Source organism: Mauremys reevesii, linkage group 7 (genome assembly GCF_016161935.1).
Source record: "Mauremys reevesii isolate NIE-2019 linkage group 7, ASM1616193v1, whole genome shotgun sequence".
NCBI classification, from domain to species: Eukaryota; Metazoa; Chordata; order Testudines; family Geoemydidae; genus Mauremys; species Mauremys reevesii.
In genome coordinates, this window is record NC_052629.1 from 88,981,499 (window position 1) to 89,008,281 (window position 26,783).

Genomic DNA, 26,783 nt, shown 5'->3' on the forward strand with positions numbered 1-26,783 from the left:
CCAATAAAGTCCAACCTCTGAGCTGGTACTAGGGTGGATTTCTCTATGTTGAGAACTAGGCCCAGGCGTGTGAATAAGTCTTTGATTACTGTGACCTGTCGCTGGACTGTGTCCTGCGAGTCCCCTCTGATGAGCCAGTCGTCCAGGTATGGAAAAAAGCAGATGCCGCGCCGACGGAGGTGGGCAGCGACAACGGCCATGCGCTTCGTGAACACCCTTGGGGCCGTAGAGAGGCCGAAGGAGAGGACCGCAAACTGGAAGTGAAGGTGTGTGATTGTAAATCGGAGGAAGCGTCTGTGCGGTGGAAAGATGGCGATATGAAAATAAGCGTCCTTCATATCGAGGGCGGCATACCAGTCTCCCTGTTCCAGAGTGGGGATAATGGTCCCGAGGGACACCATGCGGAACTTCAACTTCAGCATGTATGAGTTGAGGTCTTGCAGGTCGAGGATGGGACGGAGGCCCCCTCTGGACTTGGGGATCAAAAAATAACGGGAATAAAACCCGTTGCCCCTTTCCCTCTCCAGAACGTTCTCGACCGCTCCGATGGCTAGGAGTGAATGCACCTCTTGTAAGAGGAGTTGCTCGTGAGAGGGGTCCCTCAATAGGGACTGGGAAGGAGGGTGGGAAGGAGGGGGTGAAACGAACTGCAGTTGGTAACCGCGTTCCACGGTGCGTAGGACCCAGGCATCGGTGGTCAGCCGGGCCCACGCCGGGAGGAAATAGGAAAGGCGGTTGGAAAAGGGCAGGGAGGGAGCTGAAGAGAGCTCTGGTATGCCGTCCCCGGGCGCATCTTCAAAAGGATGGCTTAGGCCCTGGCGGTTTAGAGGGGGTTCTGCTCTGGGACAATTGGTTGCCAGGCTGCCGCCTACGTCCACTGCGACCTCGTCGCCGACCAGAGTCCTGCCTGTAGCGAGGCATATAGTAGGGCTGGTTAAACTGGGGACGGAACGGACGCCTCTGGGTAGCAGGGGTATGCATCCCCAGAGTACGGATGATGACCCTGTTGTCTTTGAGGTTTTGAAGTCGGGAGTCCGTCTTTTCGGAGAAGAGGGCCTTGGAATCAAAGGGAAGGTTCTGAATGGTGTACTGTACTTCAGGTGGGAGCGTTGAACTCTGCAGCCAAGATATCCGGCGCATGGTAACGCCCGAGGCTATAGTACGTGCCCCCGAGTCAGCTGCGTCCAAGGAGGCTTGCAACGAGGTGCGCGCAACCTTTTTACCCTCCTCTACGAAGGCCGCGAACTCCTGACGGGAATCTTGAGGTAGGAGCTCTTTGTACTTTTCCACCTCAGCCCAAGTGTCATGTGCGTAGCGGCTTAGCAAGGCCTGTTGGTTAGCCACTCGGATCTGCAGGGCACCAGCGGAGTAGACCTTGTGGCCAAGCAAGTCCATTCGCCTAGCGTCCTTTGATTTAGGAGCGGGGCCTTGCTGGCCGTGACGCTCCTTATCGTTCACCGACTGCACCACCAACGACGATGGGGTCGGATGCACATACAAATATTCATATCCCTTGGAAGGGACCATGTACTTGCGCTCCACGCCCCTTGCTGTGGGCACAATAGAGGACGGAGTCTGCCATAGGGTATCCGCAGTGGCTTGGATAGTCTTAATGAAGGGCAAGGCTATGTGGGTAGAGGCGTCTGCTGATAAGATGGTTACTATCGGATCGTCCACTTCCGATACCTCCTCCGCCTGTAAGTCCATTCGCAGAGCTACCCTGTGAAGGAGCTCTTGGTGTGCCCGTAAATCAATAGGTGGGGGACCTGCGGACGACGACCCCGCCACCGCCTCGTCCGGAGAAGAGGAGGAGGAAGAAATACCAGGCAGGATGGTGTCCCGGTCCGCGTTTGGGGCCTGGGAAGGCTCCTGCTCTAGGGGTTCTTGGGCTGGCTGATTGCCTTCCTCCGCACACGATGGCACCTCTGTGTCATCCGGTGGATGAGTTATTGTGGCCTCCGCGGCGCGTGCCTCATTTGTCACGGTGCGCACGGTAGGCAGAGGAGCGCCTTGGGCTTGGTGGTAGGCCCAAGGAGTCCAGTAACCCCAGTGATGAGGGTCCTGGTCCGCTTGATGGGACTGGTGAAAAACGCCCGCTGGGACCTGAGGGTCATACTCGTCGACATAATAATTCTCGGCATGTGAAGAGGCCGAGGCGTGTCGGGAGGGCCAGGGTGGAGCGGATAACCCTTGCGCCGAGGTGCCAACGGATCGTAGTTCCCGCCTCTGTGGTGACCGGTGCCGTGAAGCATCTCAATAGCGAGAACGGGAGCGAGACCGGGACCTGCGACCGGCCCAATGCCGGGAGGTCGACCGGGATCTCCATGTTCGGTGCCGGGAGCAGCTTCGCGAATAGCGGCGGCCGTATCGGTGCCGAGATGTTGAGCGGTGCCGGGAATGACGAGTTGGAGAGCAGGAGTATGACCGGTGCCGCGAGTCTGACCGGTGCTGCGTAGTGGAGCGGTGCCGGGACTGCGAGCGGCGCCTAGATGGAGAGCGGCGTCGAGAGCGAAAGCGCTGGTGAGAGCGGGAACGGGATCGGTGCGGGTCAGGCTCGGTGCCGACAGGAGGCTTGAGCATGGATGGCTTGCCCATGGAACGGGGCGCCCGCACCGGCGGTGCCGGAGGCAGTGGCACAGCCGGGTCTGTGAGAGCAATGAGGTCCCGCGCCGCCTCAAAGGTCTCCGGAGTGGACGGCAGTGGCATCTCTACCGCGGCCGGAGCCGGGGAGGCCACAGGTGCCGGGCTCGACAGCCTCTGAGGAGCCGGAGTCGCCAGTGCCGGCAGAAGCATCTGCGGCAGAGGGACCGGTGCCGCGGCAGGTTTCGGTGCCGGGCGGTCCGGGCAGGGCGCGCTCTTTTGTTTCGGCGCAGGTGTCGGTGCCGAAGAAGCAGCGGCCTTCCCTTTCTTTGCCTTCGGCGAGAGAGAGCGCCTCTGGGCGGGTTTCGGTGCCTATGTTACTTTCGGCTGCAATGCCGAGCACCCCGGCGCCGTGCCGGCGCTGCGAGAGTCCAGAGGGACAGCAGGCGGTGCCGCGGCCGGAGGGGTTAAGGCTGCCTCCATGAGGAGTTGTCTTAGCCGAATGTCTCTTTCCCTCTTTGTGCGAGGCTTGAAAGCCTTGCAAATTGAGCACTTAGAAGATAAGTGCGACTCTCCCAGGCACTTTAAGCAGGAGCTATGAGGATCTCCTGTAGGCATAGGCCTGCGGCAGACCGAACACGGCTTGAAACCCGGGGAGCCGGGCATACACTCCGGTCCCGGGTGCAGGAGGGGGTTAATCCCCGAACCCGCTAACTATCTAACAGTAACGGATTAACTATTAAAACAAGAAAACCTACAACTAAGATAACAACTATATACAATTTTTAACAGAAAAACGTATGAGGAAGCTAGGGAAGCGGAGGTCAGGCAAGCTGCACTCCACTGTTCCAACGACTGAGACGGGCGGTAAGAAGGAACTGAGGGTCGGGTGGGTCGGCTGAGATATATATGTGGTGCCGTTATGGCGCCACTCCAGGGGGTGCTCAGCCGACCCACTGGGGTTGCTAGGGTAAAAGTCTTCCGACGAACGTGCACGCGGCGTGCGCACACCTAACTGGAATGGATATGAGCAATCACTCGAAGAAGAATGGGGAATATTCTTCTCCATTGCAGCATTCTATCCTGCTTCCACAGGAACTGCACCATCCATTTGGGGTTTTGCATATGGGGAGGGGGCAGGTAACATTCCCCTACCAATGCCACAGAAAACACGCACCGTCTCCACACAGTGTGGAGCACCACATGTCCTGATGGCACACAGAGGAAGGTGTGAGCTGCATCAGCATTGGACTGGAACAGTATGGAGGAAACACCTCAAGGTGAACCTTCCAGAGTTTCCAGTACCCTGTGCAGGCTTCCCAGCTATCACAGGAAAGACTGACATTGCCCCAGTGAGATACAATGCTCTGTACAATGCAAATATCAATACACTTTCCATATGATCACAGTTGTCGTAGAGCAGATTGGACTTTCATGTGTAGTTCAGGGGGTGAGAACTCTGACCGACTCACGATCCAGGAGTTTTAAAGTGATCTTCCTAAGTGTAGGGGTCTCTGTTTCTCCTTGTGAAATTCCCCTCTCCTTCCCAATCCTTGTATGAATGTTTATAGAAAACTGTATTATTGTATCAACTCCTCTTGTGACAAGCAGATTTTGGCCCATTCATACTATACATTCATTTTTAACCCCCCTTCTTCTCATCTTGAAGTTTGTAATACTGAACAATTAGAGTGTCAGATCCATCATGTCCCCTTTTATTTATGCAGCTAAAGCAACTTTGCACAGCTGCTTAGGATAGAATACTGTTGCCTTGAAACACATAAAAATTACAATTTCTAGGTTCCCATGAAATTCCAATCATTAGTGGTAACATGTATTTTCAGTTTTAAGATCAAACACAAATCTTTCTGAAGAAAAGTAAGTTTTGCAAGGATTGTATTTTACACTCACCCTTTAATAGATTCTAGGTTTTTTTTTCTCTCTAGGTAGAAGGCAATAATTTCTTGATCATTCTTAAAAAAAATAAAATAAAGCACAGCTATCTTGTCCAGAGATTTAACATATTGCCGTATATTTTGAAAAATATTAGTGATGGGCCCAAGACAAAGCTTGGATCCAGAGTCTAATGTTCCCAGAGGGTGTTCTGCTCCAAAGTTTTTGTTCAGGCCCATCTCTCCCTCTGGACAAGAATATGTTGAAAGAAATACTGCCAAATACATATCTTATTTTGAAAAGTTAACTATTACATGCTAGGTGAGAAAGAGTGAAGTAATTTTTTTCCATTATGTTTTTGCTAACCCTCTTTCATTTCACTTAATGAAACAGCTAAAACTATAGTCAGTGTCACTTTGATACTCAAACACAGTGGAATGTTGCTGATGCTAGTTTCTAAACTGCAGGGGAATGTCATTGAGTTGCAACTGAAAAAGACTAAGTTCTTACCTAACTTACATTCAGGTAACTATTGAAGTCCCCTTAGTATCTCATTGAATACACAGGTGTAACAGAGGCCAAAATTTGGCCCACTGGGCACAATCCTGCATGCATTAATTTCTGTGGGAGGAGGAGTGAGCCCACTTTATGCAGAGATTAAGTCAAAGCATTCATTCATGAGCTCAAAAATACGGGGAAAGGAATGAGGAAGGAAGAAGAATTTTAAAATCTAAATTGAAAAAGTGATATAGTTAGTGTGATAGAGAAAAGGTTGTTCAAGATAGCAGGAATTGAAGGAAAAAGGCCTCACATGAGCTATGGTGAGGTTTTGGGAAGGCAATCTTTGGAAGAAAAGACACTCTCCTGCTCATGTTATATAGTGGTAACCTCATGCTGAAAAGGGAGAGGTGTTTTGGTTTTATTTTTTAATTACCCCAAAGCTGAGTTCTTGTATACCAGGATTCATGCATCATGACCAGCAATAACTAAACTAGACCTGATTTTACCTGGAGAAAACTGAAGAGCATGTTTTAAACCCCAAACTAAATGCAGAGCTTTCAGTGGAAACACAGGTAGACTCAGTGTAACTGTGCTGCTCTATTTTTACGTCTCTTCTTTTTTTGTATTTATCTTCCAGAGTGGATCACTTAAGGAACCAGAGCCAAACAAAATCCCACCTCAGCGACCACCACCTCAAGGTTGTTTACAGTATATTCTCGACTGTAATGGCGTTGCAGTAGGACCAAAACAAGTCCAGGCTACTTAAATAATTGACAGTAAAAGCAGGGGTTAAAGCCAAAAACAAACCTTAAAAGCAAACATACCCGTTTATGTGCAGTTTTTGCATTGTTTCAGTGCTGACCTGGACTGTGTTTTTTCTATGCAGTGTCAACTATACTGTCTGGTTGTTTACCTGTTCATGTCTGTGCTTGTAATGCTTACCTATGTTTCTCTGTATAACTTGTGATTTCAGGGCTGTTGTCAACAGTGTACAAAGAATTGTGCCTCTACAGAGTCCAGTGCGACTGTATATTATGGATAGTTAGACAGTATTTTTTAAGTATTATATATTGTGGGGTAAACAACAACCCAGGTTCAGATTTAAATACTTTTGCTTAACTCTGTGAGTGTGTGCGTGTGATAGTTGTAATTTTATTTTTGCATGACTAACATTGATAGGTGATTCAGATAGATATACTTAAAAGACATAATTTAATATATTTGTTGATTGAGGCTTTTTTTAAATAATTTTATAAAGTTTGTTAATATTTGAATTTTATTTATAGGTAAGATGTAGAACTCTAGTGTTTTAGTGATTCCATAAAACAAGAGACTTCTTCCCAAGAACATTTAAACATCCTGTATTTTACATACTGGTGTTCATATTTTTAATTAATTCTGCATTAAATTATTAGCTACAAAGCTATGTAAATGGGCCACCTATGTGCAATATCTCAGTGGAAATGTGAGTATTTAATGTATCTCAGTTCAATTAAGTAGTTTCTTTTGTTGTGGTTCTGAATTAGTCATTTGTGGTTTCTACAAAAACCCAAGACAAATGTTACCCCAAAATTCTTTACCTAGCTAAAAAGGTTAAGATAATCTCATGGTGTTTGGTGGGAAGTGTCTGCAGGATTATTGAGCCCCCTGAAATGTCTTGTTTGCTAAATATCAGGACCTCAACTGGTATCATTCTGCAGAGTTCCACTGACTTCAATAGAGCTGGGTTGATTTACACCAGCTAAGGCTCTGTCCCATTAACTGTAACATGAAACAAATAGATAAGTAATTTACTTCATCATCTCAGTGCCACTATTTTCACTGAAATATCAGGATATGCATTAAATAATTCTATCCCAGGATTAACCACAAAACAGGGCCTTATCTTTATTCATAACTCAACATGCAAAAAGACCTGAGAAGTTTGACTTTTGCCAGACTTTCTATAGCCATAATTGCTTATGACTTTCACATAACCAATTTACTCTTCAATATCACAAGCAATATCCAGGCAGGCCACTGAACTGTTATGAGATATCTAGCCTAGGAACACAACCTGCGCTATTCTAGCATACTGTAAAACTTAGTTGTAAGCAAGGCACAGCACTGTATTTTGTCATTTAGACAAAGGCAAATAGTGGTCACTAGCTTAATACAAACAAGATTGTTTTCCTTAAAAAAAAATATTATATTCTACTTTTTATTTTCCCTACAAACACTGCAAAAAAACCAACAACCACAAAAAAAAAACTCAGCATTGTGAGCTTTCTTAATTGTAAAAGCAGGCTGGCAAGATGAGAATTTATATATGCATTATTAACTATTTAAATATTAATGGTGAATGCTATTGTTTACTGCCGATCAGTAAATTACATGAAATTTTGCTTTAGTGATCTATGTTTTTCTGGGTCAATGATCATTCTGATGACGACATGGGCTATTTTTGTTGTGTATGGAGAAAATACACTTAAGATCAGGTTCACAAACTCCTACCTTCAGATATCATAGATGAGAATAAAGCATACTGCCCTGGGGTGAAGAAATGAATCTGTTAACTACGTGATTTTTATTTAAAGCAGTAGGTGTTGTTTTGCATGTAGTAGTGTGAGTAATCACAAGTGCTTTTCATGTGACATTTGTGAGTTGTATGTGCAGAGTGCAAAGAAAAGATTTGCATTTCAGGTAGGACTTCAGCTTGTTGATTGTAAAAGTTAGAGGGGCACATACCTATTACTTCATACCACAGAGAAGCAGCAAGTCAAAATGTCTCTGCATGCAAGCATGCTTAGGTGCAAGTTTGTGAGTAACAGGGAACAGATGTTTTACAGTGTAGGATTAATGTTCAGATTTTATTTATTTCTTTATTTGGTAAAAGTTTCTTTCATGATTGTTGCCTTTTTGTACAACCAGCTGCAAGAAAGTGAGCAAATGCTGGAAGTGTGACTGCAGTATATCTTTTATGTGAAATACCTTGTACAGCTTAATGTGCAATAAAAGAAAGTTACATCTGTCTTCAGTGTAAAGTTTCTGGCATTCAAGCCACTATGTGTAAGTGGGAGGAGGAGGGGAATATTTGTTTTCCAGTACTGAGTGAAGGGAGGCTAATAAGTAAATGAGTATCGTTAAGATGTTGCAAGACTGTTACCACTTTTGAGGTTTCCTAAAAAAGTCATACAAATTTACAAAATGAAGTCCCATTCCCTAGTATTAAGGAGATGCTCCTTACCTTTCTACAACACAAAATATTGAATAATCCTAGTCGTGGCAAACATTTTGAAGCACTAGTATATTCTGTTCTTCCACAAACACAATCTTATACAGTAAGTGGAAAACTAGCCATGGCTATCTGTCTATTTAAAAAGAAAGCCAATGGCATATTATGCTGATACCATTTCTTCCAGATTTTTTCTGATGACTAAAAAGAGGATGAAAGATCTTACACGGACATTAAATCTCTTTGTAAGAGGACTTAAATTCTGACATTTTCAAAACAGCTAGATTAATAGGCTTGTCTAATGTTCATGGTCCATTCTGCACAGATCCTGACTGAAAGATTATTTAATCAAATATATCAAAAAGTTTTGTCTCTGTCCCTGCCTCCCTTTCATTCAGATGTGCTATATGAGCTGTGTGACATGTGAGGGTAACGATTCTGCTGTAACTGCTAATTCATCTAAAGCCTCCCAGTGAAAACCACATGTAGACACCTGACACTACATAAAGTGCAGTGCCTGCTGACTGAGATCTGACTGAGTACATTTTCAGTCAGGAAGCCTCAAAACCAACAGTCTGATGATACAGCATCTTTTCAAAAGCCTGCTGATCAGTTCTGTCATGGATTTCACAATTTAGGTTTCTGCCTCATGTGCTATTCCCATACTTTTTATAATGCTGTTCTATTTGCCACCTTCTAGTCTAGTCAGTAAAAGCAAAAACTCAGACTTCTTGGTCACTAAGAATAAATTAGTGATGACTTTTTCAGGTCTCTCTGTATTCTGTTCTTAGATATTTCACTACAAAATCTAATAAAATTACCAGAAGTCTCCAGTCAGTGTCATTTTAAAGTTATTTTACTGCTGTAAAGGTAACTGTAAATGGAATAATATAAGCAACTATGGAGATAATGTTAAAGCTTTGGCTCTTCAACAGTACTGTAGTAACATCACATAAAAACAATAGATGAATCAGCTGCACTGGTGAACTATCAGAATATTCTGCGGTAGCTAAATCTCTCACTGAACCAAGCCAAATTTATCCCAGGGATGTTTAGCTATTTGGATCTCATAGTAATTTTAGGGCTGGAGTGTAAAGGTGGTATAAGGAATGTATTAATGTATCAGCTGTGGTAAATAATACTGACTATACTAAGTTGGTGGTCCATATTAGCAGAATATTGTCTCAGCACAGAATTTGACAGATTCCAGGATTATTTTTAAGTGTTGGATATAAAATATAATAGACATTCTTTGATACTGTAACATTATGAAGTTTTTCTTGTACTGAACTTAGGGGGCCCAGTACAACCCCAAGGAACGCAATCACAAAGCCAGGAGCCATTGCAACCACAGCGCATGTTCCCCCCGGGGCAGTCAGCAAAGCCCTCAACTTCCCAGCCACAGCGTCCACCTGGCCCTACAACTCAACAACCACATGCCCAGGGTCAAGGTATTTCCAGCTCCGGATTATCAATGGAAGTGGAGCCAGAGCCACAACCTGCTTCACAGCAGAAACCTCAGTCTCATCCACAGCTTAAGTAAGATATTTGTTTCGCTCCCTCCCCCACCATATAATTGTATTTTGTTTCCATCACAGTAGCTTGGGTGCCTGTCTAATATATAGCAGCAAAGCAAAACATGTGCTTTTGACTGTAAAAATAGGTCAATTCAGGGAGTCATACCCACATCCTAAATGCTGTAAAAGCAGAATTTCATATAATACCTGCACATTTTCAGCTCAAACCAAGGCTGGTTTGAGGAGGCATCATCTTCTAATTTCTTTTTGTCTCCTTTTTTGTATCATTGACTCATGATTTGCATGCACCGTGAGTAAAGCTGCACAGAAAAAAGGAAGTCTTATCTGTTTAAACTTTTAACCTTGCAATCACTCAGCAAAAGATTTCAGTTTCAAAAGGCCTATTTGAAAAATAATCCAATTTAGCATGCTACACAGATGCAATAGTCAGTAAGATGGGTTTCTTTGCAATACTGTTTCTTTCAAGGTTATATACACTGCAGCTTGAACATACAGTACAGGTAACAAACAAACCATTTCCCTTGTATACTGCAGTTAAAATATAAGTACCAGTACAATAAACGGTGTGCACTGAACACAGAGAAGGATCCTTGGGTTCCACACCTCACTGTAGGAGGATACTCCAGACTAGGGTGACCAGATAGCAAGTGTGAAAAATCAGGACATGGAGTGGGGGGGTAATAGGCACCTATATAAGAAAAAGTCCCAAATATCGGGACTGTCCCTATAAAAATCGGGACATCTGGTCACCCTACTCCAGACCAACAGTGAGCAGCAAGTGGCATAGTACGCAATTGCTGCTATCTCCAGCCAACCCCCGCCTCCCCGTTGCCACTGACTGATCCTCTGTCCCACAGATCTCCCTCCTCACATCTTGACCCAAGAGAAGGGAGAAGAAAAGAGAAGCAGCAAAGAGTCTTGTTCTTCAAACTCTTGCAGTGTGCATGACACACACATGCTGCTAGCAGGAATGGGAGGCATGTCCTAACATTCCAACGGATCTTCTGATATTATATATATTCTGACAGTATAGTCTTAATTGGCTAAACAAAGAGACTAGATCAATTTTTGGATTTCACAGTAAATCTGTATGAGAGACCCATTACCTTTTTCTAGACACTAATATGCTAAAACTAATGTGAGCAAATCTCCCCTCCCCACCTATAATCAGACTTTGCTGAGAGTCTCCCCACAATGAGTGCTCAATGACTTGGACTTTTTAAGCACATGAGGCTCAGTGGGGGCAATAGTGACCCCTAAAATGGGACAAGTGCAGCTGTTTCTGGAAGAAACCTATTTCTCTGTCCCATAGGACGTTGTATGTCACTATTCTTGTTCTATGATTTTATGCCCTGGGATAAATTAATCCATTCTTTAAGTGTACATAAGAGAATGTGAATGACAATTTTCCTTATCCCAGATGGATGAATACAGAAACAGTCTGAAACCTAACTAAGATTTTCCTGACATTCTTTTTAGTTATTATATACACATGATTTTCTAACTCTCCCCATTAATTTGTACCTCTGCTCCCAATTTACATCTAAATAGATTTATAGTTTTCCTTTCCAAGATACATCCAGTTTTCTCTCATCAAATATAACTTTTAAAAGGCAATTAGTTTTTAGTTGGCAAGATTTCAAAACTAGAGATATAATATGGCATTAACCCTGTCATGGGTAAAATTAGTTTATGCAACTTTCCAAGAAGCAACTTTACTCCAAACAGATTTCAGTACATAATAAAATGCCTTGCCTTTGGGATTAACTGTACTGTAGATATTTGCATGTGCGTGCTTTGTAGTCACCCACAAACTGTTGCCTAACATGTGCATGCAGGTTATTAATCTGTGAATAAATATTTAATTAGGCCATTTATTTTGTGTTACTAATCAAGTCAATTGCTGCTTTGCCTCCCTCACTCCACCTTTCATTAGTGCAAACACAAATGTTTATCAGTCATTAATCCATCTATAATGTATTAAAAGCCTTAAATGCATACAGCACTGCTGGTTGTAAAGGTGGATAAGTTGCAAGCCACAGAGTATGAGCCAATATGAACTAGAGAAGTGTGTTGCTGCTGTATCACAGCCAAATATCAATCTCCTACTGAATTCTATTTGAGATCTGATAAGATAAACACTTGACAGAGTTAATTTCATTCCCAAAAAGTTAATTATCTTTACTAATTAAGCAATGGATACTTTTTTGAAAGGCTTACAAATTTAGGGTGTTTTAGATAGATAGATAGATAGATAGATGTTTTGCTTTAAATTTAAGCCACCCTTTTAAAAAGTTATTCCACTTGAAGTTCTATGAATTGGACATAGTTTTAAACTTCAAACTTTATCCTTCATGTATGCTAAAGTATATTTTATTCACTATTTCACAGAGACTTATGCTATAGTTAGTGTTAACACCACAAAAAAGAAAAAGACAGCATACTATAGCACCTCAGAGTTACGAAGACCTCAAAAATGGAGGTTGTTCATAACTCTGAACAAAATGTTATGGTTGCTCTTTCAAACATTTACAACTGAACACTGACTTAATACCACTTTGAAACTTTATTATGCAGAAGAAAAATGCTTCTTTTATCCATCTTAATTTAAATAAAACAAACATAGTACTTCTGGTTCCAAATGAGGTGTGTGGTTGACTAGTCAGTTCGTACCTCTGGTGTTCGTATCTCTGAGGTTCTACTGTAGTTAGGCTAATTGCTTGCAGTAAATACACAAGCACTGACAGATTGTGGGGGGGGTTTAAATCAAGTGCATTCACAAAACAAAAGTTTCATCAAGTCACAATTAAGAATTAAACATCCAATAAATCATCAGACGAGATTACAATTTTAGGGTTCATTTCTTCAAATGTACTGACATGACTCTTCTCCTTGTGTCAATAAATGTTTGCAGCCTTAAGGAACATAATTGTGCCTTATTGATACTCATCTTGAATTCAGGTTTCCCTGGCTTTGAATTTGATTTAATAGGCCCAATTCTTCTTTACTCCAGTTTTATGCACTAGGAGCTACTGAAATTAATGGAGTTACTGTTGGGGGAACAAAATGTCAAACAGAGGGGAATCAGGCTCAGTATTCCTCTTATTTCTATTTTGTTGGTGATTTAGTATCCTTTCAATTCATAGAATAATATAAGCTGTTTTATTATTAAGCAACCTGTTCTATTAAGTATAGGTGATATAGCCTACTTCTCAGACTAAAGCATAGAGAGAAAGTGCTGTATTCAGCGGTTCTATATGCTGTACTTGTCTCTGCTTCACCATCTTTGTTTGAACATGTAAGTTGTTTTCCATCCCATAAATGCTTCTCCTTTTTACACAGCATATAGTTTGTATGGACATAGTATATGTACACTTGGAAGCTGACTAACAATGTGAATACCAACCATGTTGCTTTTGTCTTGCAGCAAATCACAGTCTTTGACAAATGCCTTCAGTTTCACAGAATCATCCTTCTTTCGATCATCCGTGAACGAGGATGAAGCAAAAGCTGAAACCATCCGAAACTTGAGGAAGTCCTTTGCTAGCCTTTTTTCTGATTAGCCATTTGAAGATCAGTTTCATGCAGTTGCATATGGCATATAGACTAGAACCTACAGTGAATATTATTTAGTATTTATATCCCTGTGACCCATCCTCCATTACTGTTCCAAGCAATATGTTAATCTTTAAAAAGGTCCATGAGGAGATACAATTCAGGTACACTATATAAAATCTATATAAGATGAGAGGAAAAGCTATATTAGAAGAAGTACAAAATGCTTAATTTTATGGTCTTTGTCAATTGTAACATTGTGGCCTTACTATGACTGCACTATATCATCCTATTGGATACTCCTTCGTGGAATTGTTGTAATAAAGCAATGTGTTATGTGTTTCCCCTTGTTTTACCCATCTCCAGTGCTTTGCAATGCATGTTTATGTTCTGTTTTGTATTGCAAGGATATAGTCTTAACCTGACTTGTTCTTGCCTCAGATTATTATGAGGCAAATCATATTGATGTTTCCTGTTGTCGAGCCACTTTACTGTTGTGAGAAATTAAAGCAGTTTTCTTCCTCCTTTGACAACCTTTCCATCAACCAACTATAGAGTTCTGATATATTTGCTGAGAGTTATCACTAGGCTAAAACAGTGATGTCATAAATAGAGTATGTGTATGTACTATTGTATCCTCATAGGTCTATTGAACATTTATTTCCTATTGTTAATTTAATAATGATCTCTGAGTTGTAAAGTAACATGCATGACCTAATAATGTTACCAATATTTTTCTGTACCCCTTCTAATAAATGCAAAGCCCTGTGCTTGGTAAAGAGAAGCTTTGAAGAAGACTGATTTCAACAATCAGGTGTACCATGTTTTGACTTTGGTTGTCCATCTGTGTTTGTAAAATATTTGGACAACTAAGTCATTGCCATCAGAAACTAACATGTAAAATTATCAGTTAACCATGAACCAAGAGAAACATAATGTGGTAAAATTACAACTCACAGGAATGGAGCTTAGAAAAACTAAGAGATTATGCATATTGAAAATATTGCTCTGACTTGCTGTAACAAAAGTGGTCCTATATATTGGGATAACAGCAGCATTTTTAAATGTTCAAGTCAATCTGAAGCAGTCCAAGTTAACACTGTGCTCCTCTCTAAAACAAGTTACATACAACAGAGTGTTCCATGGCAGGGAACAGTTGTGTTTCCTTTCCCTTGTTTGTCCTGATGTCATGTTAACACTTAAGAAGGGAAATAAGTGGCAGATGGTTTCCCTTTTTTCCAGAAACAAAAAAGGTACTTGCTCCTATTTTTTCACGTTCATATAAAATTAGGCTTAATACCACAAGGGTTAGAATCAGCAAAAAGATTCAGACAGATTTAGATATACCTGGCCAAAGGTACATCCCATCCCAAAAATAACCCCACCTACTCCAGTTACATTAGGGAAGGATTTGGCTCACCATGCACATATTTAGGGAGCTGAAGTTATAATTCTAGAGTTATAATGTTATAGGGCTTTATATAAAAGTATCCTATCTAGCTCCTTGCTTACTTGTGACCTGGGAGAGTAGAAGAAGGGACCACTGCAATGGTAGTTCGATTAGTCTGGGTAAACTGTGAATTATACTCTGAGCTCTCTGCAGCTGCATAGGCCAAAAACTGACTGGTAAGATGCTCTATACCAGGAGTCGGCAACCTTTCAGAAGTGGTGTGCCAAGTCTTCATTTATTCACTATAATTTAAGGTTTTGCGTACTAGTAATACATTTTAACATTTTTAGAAGGTCTCTTTCTATAAGTCTATAATATATAACTAAACTATTGTTGTTTGTAAAGTAAATAAGGTTTTTAAAATGTTTTAAGAAGCTTCATTTAAAATTAAATTAAAATGCAGAGCCCCCAGGACTGGTGGCCAGGACCCAGGCAGTGTGAGTGCCACTGAAAATCAGCTCGCGTGCGGCACACATGCCATAGGTTGTCTACCCCTGCTCTATAGTCTTTAGCAAAGATTATTAGTTATCACACTGACTCTTATTGTATACCAGCATCTTCCTAAATGATTTACATTTGGCCTCTTAGTGTCACTGGCTATTAAATTATTAATGAAAAGAAGGGTTCCTTAAAAACTACAGATCTGAGGAGTGTTCTAACATCTACTGTTGTACAAGGAAACGTACAAAGAAAGCAACAAATATGGGATTTTTAGGGGGTTGTTTTGTTTTTTTAAATCCTTTTATTTTTTTTTTAGTTAACTCTCCACATCACCCTCAAATGAAGGTGGCGGGTAGAATCTACTTAAATAGATTTGTTCTAGACTTCAATTAGTATTACCCAGTGATGTGGGTTCACATCAGATCTGTTCTCACTTCTGTTATAGACTTAGAAACAACATAAAAGTGTGAATTAAAAAACCCATATATGCATCAGCTACATCCTTCAGATACCAGAAACTTAACAGGCGCAGCTTTTCCTGACTTCATACAACTGAGGGACAATTGTCAGGCTAAAGTCAGGTAGGCAGCAGGTGAAGAAAATGGGAAAGTGTACAGTGTACAGAGTACATACCAGAGAAAGAATAGTGAAAAAAAGACTTTAAAATATATAATCAAGATTTAAACCTATTATTTGTCCATTACCCAAAATGTGACAGGCACTTACACAAATAAAATAGACAAGCTTCGTATTCTTGTGCATCCTTCCTTGAAATACAATTCATTTTCCTAAAGAAAATGGAGTATAATGTCAGCCCAAGAAGATGTAAGCTGTTTTTTTCATTATGTATTATGATACCATGTAAAGGCCCCAACAGAGATCAGGGTCCATTGTGCTGTACACACATCCAGTAAGAGACAGTCCTTACTCTGGAAAGCTTATTACAAGTAATATTAAGCCATTTTTTACAAATAATGAACCATTTGTCACTATTTTTAAAAATTAAATTAGGAGGTACTTGAATACTATAACAAAGATGGCCAACAAAGTACCTAGAGATATTTACAGGCAGTTAAGGGGTTTAAGTAAGTAAGTTTCTCAATTATAAAAGTATCCATTGTAAAGCTAGGTACAAAGGTTCTCATTTGCCCCAAAACAGTGATTATTTTGTTCTTACCTTGTGTAGTTGTTAAAAAGGAAAATTTACAAGCTACTAGCATTTTGCTATTGTTTTGCCATAGTCTTATGTAAAACGAAGTTCATTTACTTGAAAGTGTTTATGGATTCTGCAACAGATTTTAGAGGCTTGAGTTTTATTAGCTCTCTGAGTTTATATCTCCTACCAACCTAAAATAACAATTTATGAAATGTACATAAAGCACAGATTTGGCCTCCCGTGTTATTGAGATTGTCAGCAGATCTAAGCCTCTTCAACAATACTGGACTCCTTTTTGGTGAGTGACCCTGTTTGGAGCTTGGTAATGAGATGAGATATGGAGACTTGTATCTCTAATTCACTAAGTTTTTACCTATAAAAAGTGTTATTGGACAGCTGTTTATTCATCAATGTAAAATGATTTGGTGATCTTAGTATGTACAACAGCTGTCTGCATCACAGTTGGCATCCTATTTGGATTCTCAGCTAAGGACTGACTGGCTATGGAAAGCTGAACTACCATGCTCCCTTCAGATCAATGTTGAAACATCTTAGTGGGGAAGTTTGCACTACTTCTGCTAATATACTAGCCAGAGTGAATGTATAGCACTGCCTTTTACTGGATTGAATGGCAGACCTGATCAAGTGTCTTGTGACTATCTTCCTGTAGTGGCAACAGAACTCAAAGAAGAGAAGCCCTAATGCTAAAAGAGTAGTGATTTCCCTTTACTTCAAGGGGCATGCACTTTGGAAGCAGAAAGCCTTTAGTTCTTTCCCTTTTCCTGTGGGTCATGAATTCTCTGTACTAGTTCTGTGGCTAAGTACAGGGCTTCAATTTCCTTGCTACTGGTCAGGCACCTTTCTCCACCACATAGCTGCTCTTTTGAATTAGCCCAATCAAATATAACACCTACAACTTTGCATTTGTTTTGTATTTATTGGACTAAACACCCTTCATTATGCTGCAGTAGTACCAGTTATATGGTACTTTATGAAACACTTTAAAATCTTTGTAATCAATCTAAAAATAAAATTACTAAAGCAAATTAATTACTGCTACAGAGAAAAGTATAGTCATTAAGCATAATTTGGCATTATGCATAACTAGCATCTGTCTAGTTTCAAAAGTGTGTATGTAGTACAATCTGCATTACAGAGCTCATTAGGTCAGGCCTCACCTTTCTGCTTGAGGCAAAGTTTCACACTCTCATATAAAATTCCCTGCCATACTGTATTTGGTTAAAACCAGTTTCCCCACAGGCTTTTTTGGTTTTACTTTCTGGAAAAGATGGTGAAACAATCAACTCTGCACAGTGTATCCTCCCACACAGAGTACATACCAGATCACCACGCCACAGTGCAAAAGTTTCTTTATATCTCTGACTGTAGCCATGCATTTCACATGCAAGTTGATACATGTCTATGCTCTAGATGTAGAGTTTCAGGTTTAAAGAGATTTTGTTTTATAAAGTGATCTGTAAAACCCTCTAAACAAGACAAGGTATTAGTTGTTTATAAAATCAGTTCGGTCACTTACCATATTGTCCTATAAGTCATTAGTATTACCTCACTAAACAGCTTGAGTTTTGAATTCAGATGCAAGTTGCCACCTCTAAATTTAAAGACCCAGTTACCCAATATGTTGCTATCTAGGTTTGTACAGAGTCACCCACCACAGCAGTATTGGAGCGACAGTAGGCCAGCAGTTGCACAACATTGAGCCACCTGGACAAACTACCCAAGAACCCAAGGGCTGCAACTAATTTGCATAAAATTTAGTAATGGAGCCAATTGCAGATAAGGTCATTTTTACCATGGAGTTTATGAAGATAGTTGGTCCCAATATACACTGTTCCATCTTACTCCAAGTGGCAGTCCTTATCACCTTTCGCAAACAAACACAATACAAAATCTTATAGTAAGGTTTATAAAAATTTATTCTGAAGACTGGAATGTACTACTTCCTCACCGTTAAGTTCTGAGCCACTGCAATGTATTTAAGCAGTTTTATAATAATAGATTATAATTATGTACCAAGAAAACAGATTAACTTTGAAGAAGTCATTTCTCTCTCCAGTAAAGATAGTGAACATAGTGTTAAAGTGTTTTTCAAAAGGCACATATTACTCCCCACACACACACACCAAAAGAAAAAAGGAAATACCTCCTGTGCAGTCCTTCCGGCCTATTTTGTCTCAATGAATGGTCACACACAGTAGAAAAATCCTTATAAAGATCAGTTAGAAAAAGTTGCAGGAGCAGGTTTTGATCCTGGATATCGTTTAACTTTTTTGCACCAAAAAACAACTCCAGACGGTATTACTAATTAGACCATATTATAAACTAGACATTTGCTATGTTATTCTAAAAAAGGCAATGAGTTTTGAGTTATGGAACGCTAACATATGTTTCCAACACAGAAACTTTATTATACTTGCTTAGTTTTTTTAAACTAGCCAAAAGTTTTTCTAAAGAAGATAACTGAAAATCTTGAACCAAGATTTCATAAAAGATAAGTGCCTAAAATTAGGCTTCTAAATCCATATTTAATGAGCTAATAAGTGGCCAGATTTTCAAAACTGCTGCACGCTTTCTTCTGCTCTATACTTCTCCCTAAGATTGTTCAAACTCATGATGTTAAACTATATTTGAAGTCAGGAAAAGATAAATTAGTATTTTAACTAGAGAGAGGCTAAGAGTTTTTATTTACTAATGCTTATTTTACTAAGGAGGCTTCTCAACAGCGTGTCACTAAAAAAGAAAACAAAAAAGATGCCCAAAGTATCAAGAAGTATTTTAACTAAAATAAGCAGTGAGGAAGTTGAGCTGGATTAACTTTCCATCCTGCCTTGAGATAGCCCATTAACAAGAGGGAAATGCCCTCTTCCAGGGATAATGATGCATATGTTGTAACAGACTATCTAGATTTAGAAAGTGGAGCAAAAACATCTCTGTGAGAAATATAAAACATCAGCAAGTAAGTTAAAAATAGTGCAACAAATTAAAACCTGTTACAAGACTTTGAAGAGTAATGTACAAAAGACCAAACAAACAGACACATTTTTTTAACATACAGTAGAACCTCAGAGTTACGAACACCTCAAGAATGGAGGTTGTTCATAACTCTGAAATGTTTGTAAATGAACAAAACGTTATGGTTCTTTCAAAAGTTTACAACTGAAAATTGACTTAATACAACTTTGATACTTTACTATGCAGAAGAAAAATGCTGCTTTCCCTTTTATTTAGTAGTAGCTGTTTAACACAGTATGGACTGTATTTGCTTTTTATTTATTTTATTTGGGGGGGCGGGGGGGCAAGTCTGCTGTTGCCTGACTTTGTACTTCTGGTTCGAGTACAAGTGGTTCCAAATTAGGTGTGTGGTTGTCTGGTCAGTTTGTAACTCTGAGGTTCTATTGCATAGGTTTTGTTTGATTTGGGCATTTCAAATTCTCCTCCAGAAGCACCATATTTGATAACTAAGAACCTATAGTTCTGTATCTGGTATTATTACTGGTGTATACTTTGACACTGATCACATTGACGCTCCACACCATTTGCAAAAAAATCCTGATTTTTTAAAAACTATTTCATTTGTGTCTTAAAATTTATTTAAAGCTCTATTAAGACAGAATTTCATTCTTCCTTGATGAACAGTGAAAATATATCTGGGTTTAAAAGTCTAGAGTAAAGAACAGAATTTTAGATCAGAAGAATAATTTATTTACTGTAACTACCTAGGTAGATACACATAGACATCAATCTGAAATATAAAAAGTGCCCACTAGTTATGGGTGCCTAACTTGAAACATCCAAGCCCTCATTTTCAGGGCTGCTGGGCACTGGCAGCATCATTCACTTCTGCTGGCATTGTGAGTGATCAGTATCATAGGGTATGTCTACACTTACCTTGGATTGATGCTGCAGTGATCAATCCACCCAGGGTCAATTTAGTGGGTCTAGTGAAGACCCACTTAAAATCAACCGCAGATCGCTCTCCCATCAACTCTAGTACTCCACCGGAATGAAAAGCATAAGGTAAGTCGATGGGAGAGTTTCTCCCGTCGACCCAGTGCGGTGTAAACACTGCAATAAGTCGACCTAAGCTACATCGACTCCAGCTACGTTATTCATGTAGCTGGCGTTGCGTAACTTAGGTCGACTTAACCCCGTAGTGTAGACCTGCCCTGAGAATCAGAGAAATGTAGGGCTGGAAGTCCTTGAGAAGTCATTAAGTCCCAGCCCCCTGTGCTGTGGAAGGACCAAGTAAACCTAGAGCATTCCTGACAAGTGTTTATTCAACTTGTTTCTAAAAGCTTCCCATTATGCAAACTCCACAACCTCCATTGGAAGCCTATTCCAGAGCTTAGCTCTCCTTACAGTTACAAAGATTTTTCCTAATATCTAACCTAAATCTTCCTTGCTGCAGATTAAGCCCATTACTTCTTGTCCTACCTTCAGTGAACTTGGAGTACAATTGATCACTGTCCTCTTTATAACAGCCCTTAACATATTGGGAGACTTATCAGGTTGCCCTGCCCTTGGTCTTCTTTACTCAAGACTCATTTTTTTCAACCTTTCCTCATAGGTCAGGTTTTCTAAACATGGTGCCCAGAAATAGACAATGTACTCCAGGTGAGGCCTCACCAGTGCCAAGGACAGAGGGACAATTATCTCTTATGTCTGACATACAAGACTCCTGTTAATAAACTCCATAATCATATTAGCCTTTTTTGCAGCTGCACATTGACAACTCATATTCAATTTGTATTCCACTATAATTCCCAGATCCTTTTCAGCAGTGCTACCACCTAGGTAGTTATTCCCCATTGTGTAGTTGTGCATTTGATTTTTCCTTCCTAAGTGAAGTACTTTGCGTTTGTCTTTATTGAATTTCATCTTGTTGAATTCATACCAATTCTCCAATTTGTCAAGGTCATTTAGAATTTTAAACCTGTCCTCCAAAGTGCTTGCAGCCCCTCCCCGCTTGGTGTCATCTGAAAATTTTATAAGTATACTCTCTAGTCTATTATTCAAGTAATTAATGAAAATACTGAATAGTACCAGACCCATGACTCACCCCTGCAGGATCCCACTAGATACGTACCTCCAATTTGTCAGCAAACCACTGATACGTTTGGAAAAAATAGAATCATAGAATATCAGGGTTGGAAGGGACCTCAGGAGGTCATTTAGTCCTACTGCCTGTTCAAAGCAGGACCAATCCCCAGACAGATTTTTACCCCAGTTCCCTAAATAGCCCCCTCAAGGACTGAGCTCACAACCCTGGGTTTAGCAGGTCAACGCTCAAACCACTGCACTATCCTTCCCCTACATGTTTTATGTTGGACACCTGAAAACTGAGACAAGCAAAATTGGTGAACTTAAAACTTTTCACTTGTACATTCACAGATACACACAGGGTACATCCTGCAAAGGAGCACTAAGTGGTCCTACAGATAAGATTTTATTCTACATCACATCAATTAGAGGAGTGGAGGTTTCCAAAACGTAATCAGAAATTAATTACAATAAACTGTGCCTAACTGAAGAGACTGAATGGTAAGAAAGTGTCCTATTTGAGTGACTTGAAGTATATAGTAAAAGTTTGAAGACCTGGCTGTGTCATGTTCTTTTCTCAGTTTGTTTCTTAAATGAGAATGAAGGTAGGAGTGGTAGGAGTGGCTTATAAAAATTAAAGAATTGCACAGAGGTGTACTGGCTTGCGGAAGAGTCATCTTGCAGGTTTAAAAATGTAAGTCAGACAAGTACACAGGGAAATATCTGTAGCTGTTCATGTGGATAAGGACAGCTGCTGAAAATACTGCAAGCAGCACAAACATTGACTGCTCTAAGAGACCTTTTAAAGTTGACTATAACTATACTGTATATTCCATTCACAAACAGCAGAGGAAAAAATAAAGAATGGGTAAATACTGAACTATTTTTTTAATGTGAGCATGGCTTTTTGGAGGTCTGTAATGCAGATTTGGTGATCTGAAGCCTTTTTCCCCCCTACCCTCCCCCCCCAAAAAAAGATGGGTCTGTTTCATTCTTGGTGTAAATCCAGTGACTTGAAGAGAGTTACAGCAGATAGATCTGGCCCAAAAATTTGCATGATTGTATTAGTTCAGTTCTTTCTTTTCAAATGTTGTACACTACTATAATTGATACAATACTATGTTTAGAATTAAAGCTGTGGTTCATTCTAACAAGAGCTAGGAAATTCACAAGTAAGACTCACATGGTTCATGTATGCTGACATGCAGCCTATTACCAAGTCTTTGCAAAATGCTGCAACAAAACCCTAAGTCTGTGTGACCGTGTATAAACCTCTCACTGAACGGGAGGGAGCTAAGGAGCAACTCGGGGCTAAGGAGGCCCCACCCCTCCACTGGTGCTGAGCATGCTCAGGTTGGTGGCAGGGTTTAAAAGGCAACCAGAACGCTCAGTTAGGGGCTGGCAGGCCAGGGAGAAGGATATGCCCTGGGAAAGGATGAGAGCCAAGCCCAAACCAAGCCAGGGAACAGGGGAGCCACAGCACTCGGGGACTGGGACCAGGACCAGAAGCCAGCGCTTCCCAGAAACAAAAGGCCAGGTGGGATGCACAGTGAGGCAGGAAAAGATCCAGGGAGGCTGACGCAAGACACTGCCAGATGCATGAAGCCGAACTAGCCTCCAAGGGCCCAGAGTTGGAACCCAGTGGAGTGGGAGAGCCAGGTTCCTTTACCCCACCCCAGAACTGCACTCAATAGGTAAGAGAACCTGCTCCTGCTCACAACCTGGTTTCAATTTTATTTGAAACTTGGAACTGTAAGGACATTCATCAAAAGGGTCACCAAGGGTTGTGAATCTCAGTAATAGCTTTGCACTAAAAATAAATCAGGGCTTTTCAGGGTTTTGACATGAAAGCGGGTGAACTTGGTGGTTTTGATCTTTGATCTTTTGTGTTTATGTGAACTGGAAACTTGAAGCAAATCTCATTGGAGCTATGTGGTATGCAGGGAGGGGAGTGAGGTGGTGAAACTGAGGGAGAGAACGAGCAAGTGTTCATATAATCTCCACCCACCACAGTAAGATTGGCAAGCATCCCACAACCCTACCTGTGACTCCCAATCCTGCTCCATTAAAATCAATGTGAGTTTTACTGTTAACATCAACTGCAACAGGAACACGTCAGCTATTTTTGCAGGTAATAATCACACAAAAAGAAAGTGAAAAAAGTCCTTTAAATGTTGACAAGAATTGCCCCAAGCTGACATCTCACTTGCTAAGTTATGGTCTGTTCTTTTTAGAGATTTACTGTATAGATTTCTCAAAGTGATGATTATTTAAATACTTACAGAGGGGCTTTTCAAACTGCAGATTACTGATCTGATTATTTCAACCCTCACTCAGCATTTTCTGGCTTTTGTGAGTTCAAGCCAAACTTTTATAGTCTTTGCTTTGTGCACAAGATTTTTTCATTAGCTAAACTGCATTAACAGTAATGGCATGAAAACAATATCTCTATAATGTATTATATGGCATAGTATATAAAAATTACCATGCATATTCTCTCCATGATGTGGGTTTTTTTGGGGAAGGGGTTTGCAAAAAAATTAAAAGATCATATGCCCCCATGGCTCCTGTGCCCAGTATATCAATCTCCCACAACATTGTCTCCACTTCTTACACAGAAACTCCTCCTGCTGACTATGTTGCCATATCAATGCATGATACAAGAATGGTCCCACACAGAAAAGCCACAGAAGATCTACCACCTCCAAAAAACAAGGGATGTGGAAGAACTCCAAACAGCATAAGCACCTCATCCTTCCATGAAGACAATGACAGTAAGTCACTAACTTCAGTGGGTCCAGGATCAGGTCCTATGTTACTACAGAAAACTGATAATTGATCACTATTGCTTTGATTATGATCAGCATTAACTTGCTCTCAGCTTCAGATGCAAGTGGGGAGAGTTATGTGCTACATCTGAGACTCCAACTTGTGGGAGTTTGCAAATATTTACACACATCAGATTCTATCATACGTTGTGCATTATTCCCCCTCAAACCCAAAACATTTTAAACATCTTTTGAAGGGTTGTTCCTAGCCATACCCACCTGTTAACTAAAAACAGTTTTCCTCCATGGTTTAATGGCATTCTAATGAAAACCTTAGACTTTGGAGGGGTATTGTAACTTTAAGGCGTCTGCCTCACCTGCTCAAGGAATGTCTCTGGACCCTCTGAGCCAGGATCAAGAAAGCATTCTTCTGAGGCCTTGCCTACACCAAAAGGGAAAAGTCGATCTAAGCTATGCAATTTGAATTACGTGAATAGTGTAACTCAAATCGACGTAGCTTAGACCTACTTAATGCAGGGTCCACACTACACGACATCAACAGGAGACGCTCTCTTGTCGACTCCCCTTGCTCTTCTCGATCAGGTGGAGTACAGAAGTCGAGGGGAGAGCAATTGGCGGTCGATTTAGCAGGTCTTCACTAGACCCGCTAAATTGACCTCCGGTAAGTGTAGAAAGCCCTGAGACAAGGTGGATGAGGTAGTATCTTTTACTGGACCAGCTTCTGTTAGTGAGAGATAAGCTTTTGGCTTATGCCTTTCCCCTCCTCCTTTTTCCCCCCAGCACTGCAGGGGTGTTAATGGACTACTTCACCTTCAATGGTCCCTTGAAATGTGTTAGCTACTTATGCTAAACAATCTGTTCAACCTTGTATTTAGCTGTGACACTCTGGGTATGTCTGTACTGTAATTAAAAACCCACAACTGGATTGTGCCAGCTGACTTGAGCTCACAGGTCATGGGCTGTGGGACTGTTAACTGCTGTGTAGACATCATTACAGGCTTTAGCCTGAGCTTGGAAGTTAAACAGCCCCGCAGGCAGAGCCCAAGTCAGCTGGCACAGGCCAGCCGCAGGTTTCTAATTGCAGTGTAAACATATCCTCTCAGTACATTTCCCAAACCTGAAGCTCTGTGTAAGCTCAGAAGCTTGTCTCTCTCATCAGCAGAAGTTGGTCCAATAAAAGATATTACCTCACCCACCTTGTCTCTCCTATTCTAGTACTGACAGGGCTACAACAACACTGCATAAAGCATTCTTCTGTTTTTTATGCAGAGCCTAGGCTGTTTGCAAGTCATGACTGCATCTATCAAAGTACAATGTCTCAATCTCTCCTCTTTAAGCTGAAGTTCACTTATAGGTGAATGTCACAGCATGATACTTATTAGTTTATGTAACTCTGTTCAGTAGCACATTTTTGAAGACCTTAGCATTTTCCACACTTTTTTACAACAAAGGAAAAACGTGTGTTGATTCTGGGCCATATGGAGCTTATGTAATCTCATGGCAAGAACATTGCTGCTGCCCTTCAGGATGTTAATACAAGTTCTGAACTGACCCACCCATTTTTTGAATTTCACTCTGACATATTTTATCATGTAAATCTTTTGCTGTGTAACATTACATGTCTTCAGAGTACACAAAACAGAAGAGTAGAGGAGTGTTTTTCTTTTGTGCAGGGAAATATCAAAGACACCTCAAGCAGTAAATTCCTCACATTGCTATAACTTTACATTTATATCATGCCTTCCATCCACCAGGATCCCAACATATTTTACCAATTTCACTTAATGTATACACTATGCACAGAGATTATTTCATATACCAGTGAAATGCCAGCACCTCTTGGGAGGAAGGCAGCAGCAAGATGTGTATATTGTTTAGAATATAACCGAACAAGCTAGAATTTGTCAGGACACTAGCATTAAATACTTCACTCTCAAATTCAAACTTGATGAGGCCAAATTATGCCCTCAGTGACCTTCTGCAAACCCCTTGTCTTCAGTGGATTTTAACAAGCTTAAATGTCTGCAACTTAAAAAACAATTCTGTTGATTATGCCCAAGAAGGAATAGAAAAGCTCCCTTTTCATCTGTGTTGGCTCTGCACAGATAACAGGAGTAAAAAGCATTAAATATGTATTGTTACTAAAATCAGCAGATATGACTCAAATACACAAGAGAGAGCAGAACTGTTGGGCAAGACGATGTAAATTGGCACTGTTTACTTTTCAGGGCAGAACCACACCATTAAAATGGGATTTTATTACCCTTACCGTAATTCCTTCAGAGCCATTGCAGTCCATCTTATTGATTAGGATTAGAATTTTAAAAAAAATTAAGCTCCTTTCTTCTTGGTCATCAACGCATGTATGAAATTAGTTAGAATTGAGAGAATTTTAAAGGAAGGAATGTTTCTACTATACAGACCTGCCAAGAATTCTTCTCTGTCCTGACCCATAATAGACCTGCTGCTCCATTCTCAACACTCCTGACACTTTCACAAAAGCTGTTACAATGCACCTCAGTCCTGTCCTGCAAAACAAATCCTATTCTATCCAGGAGCCTTCCTTGGACAGCCACACCAATGCCCTGTGAGTTCATCAGACGAG

General features: G+C 40.8%; 1 protein-coding gene and 1 long non-coding RNA gene across 2 annotated transcripts in view; one reads left to right on the forward strand and one right to left on the reverse strand.

The window, feature by feature from the left end:
• The window catches only part of SYN2 (synapsin II), a 443,697-nt gene extending 429,665 nt beyond the window's left edge, over positions 1-14,032 (forward strand). The window contains exons 11-13 of the mRNA XM_039482092.1: positions 5,612-5,672; positions 9,484-9,727; positions 13,154-14,032. Coding sequence (XP_039338026.1) covers positions 5,612-5,672; positions 9,484-9,727; positions 13,154-13,289 — 441 coding nt within the window. The 3' untranslated portion in view covers positions 13,290-14,032. The remainder of the gene's footprint in view (positions 1-5,611; positions 5,673-9,483; positions 9,728-13,153) is intronic.
• The window catches only part of LOC120369155, a 116,361-nt gene that overhangs the window by 68,528 nt on the left and 21,050 nt on the right, over positions 1-26,783 (reverse strand). The window lies entirely within an intron of this gene.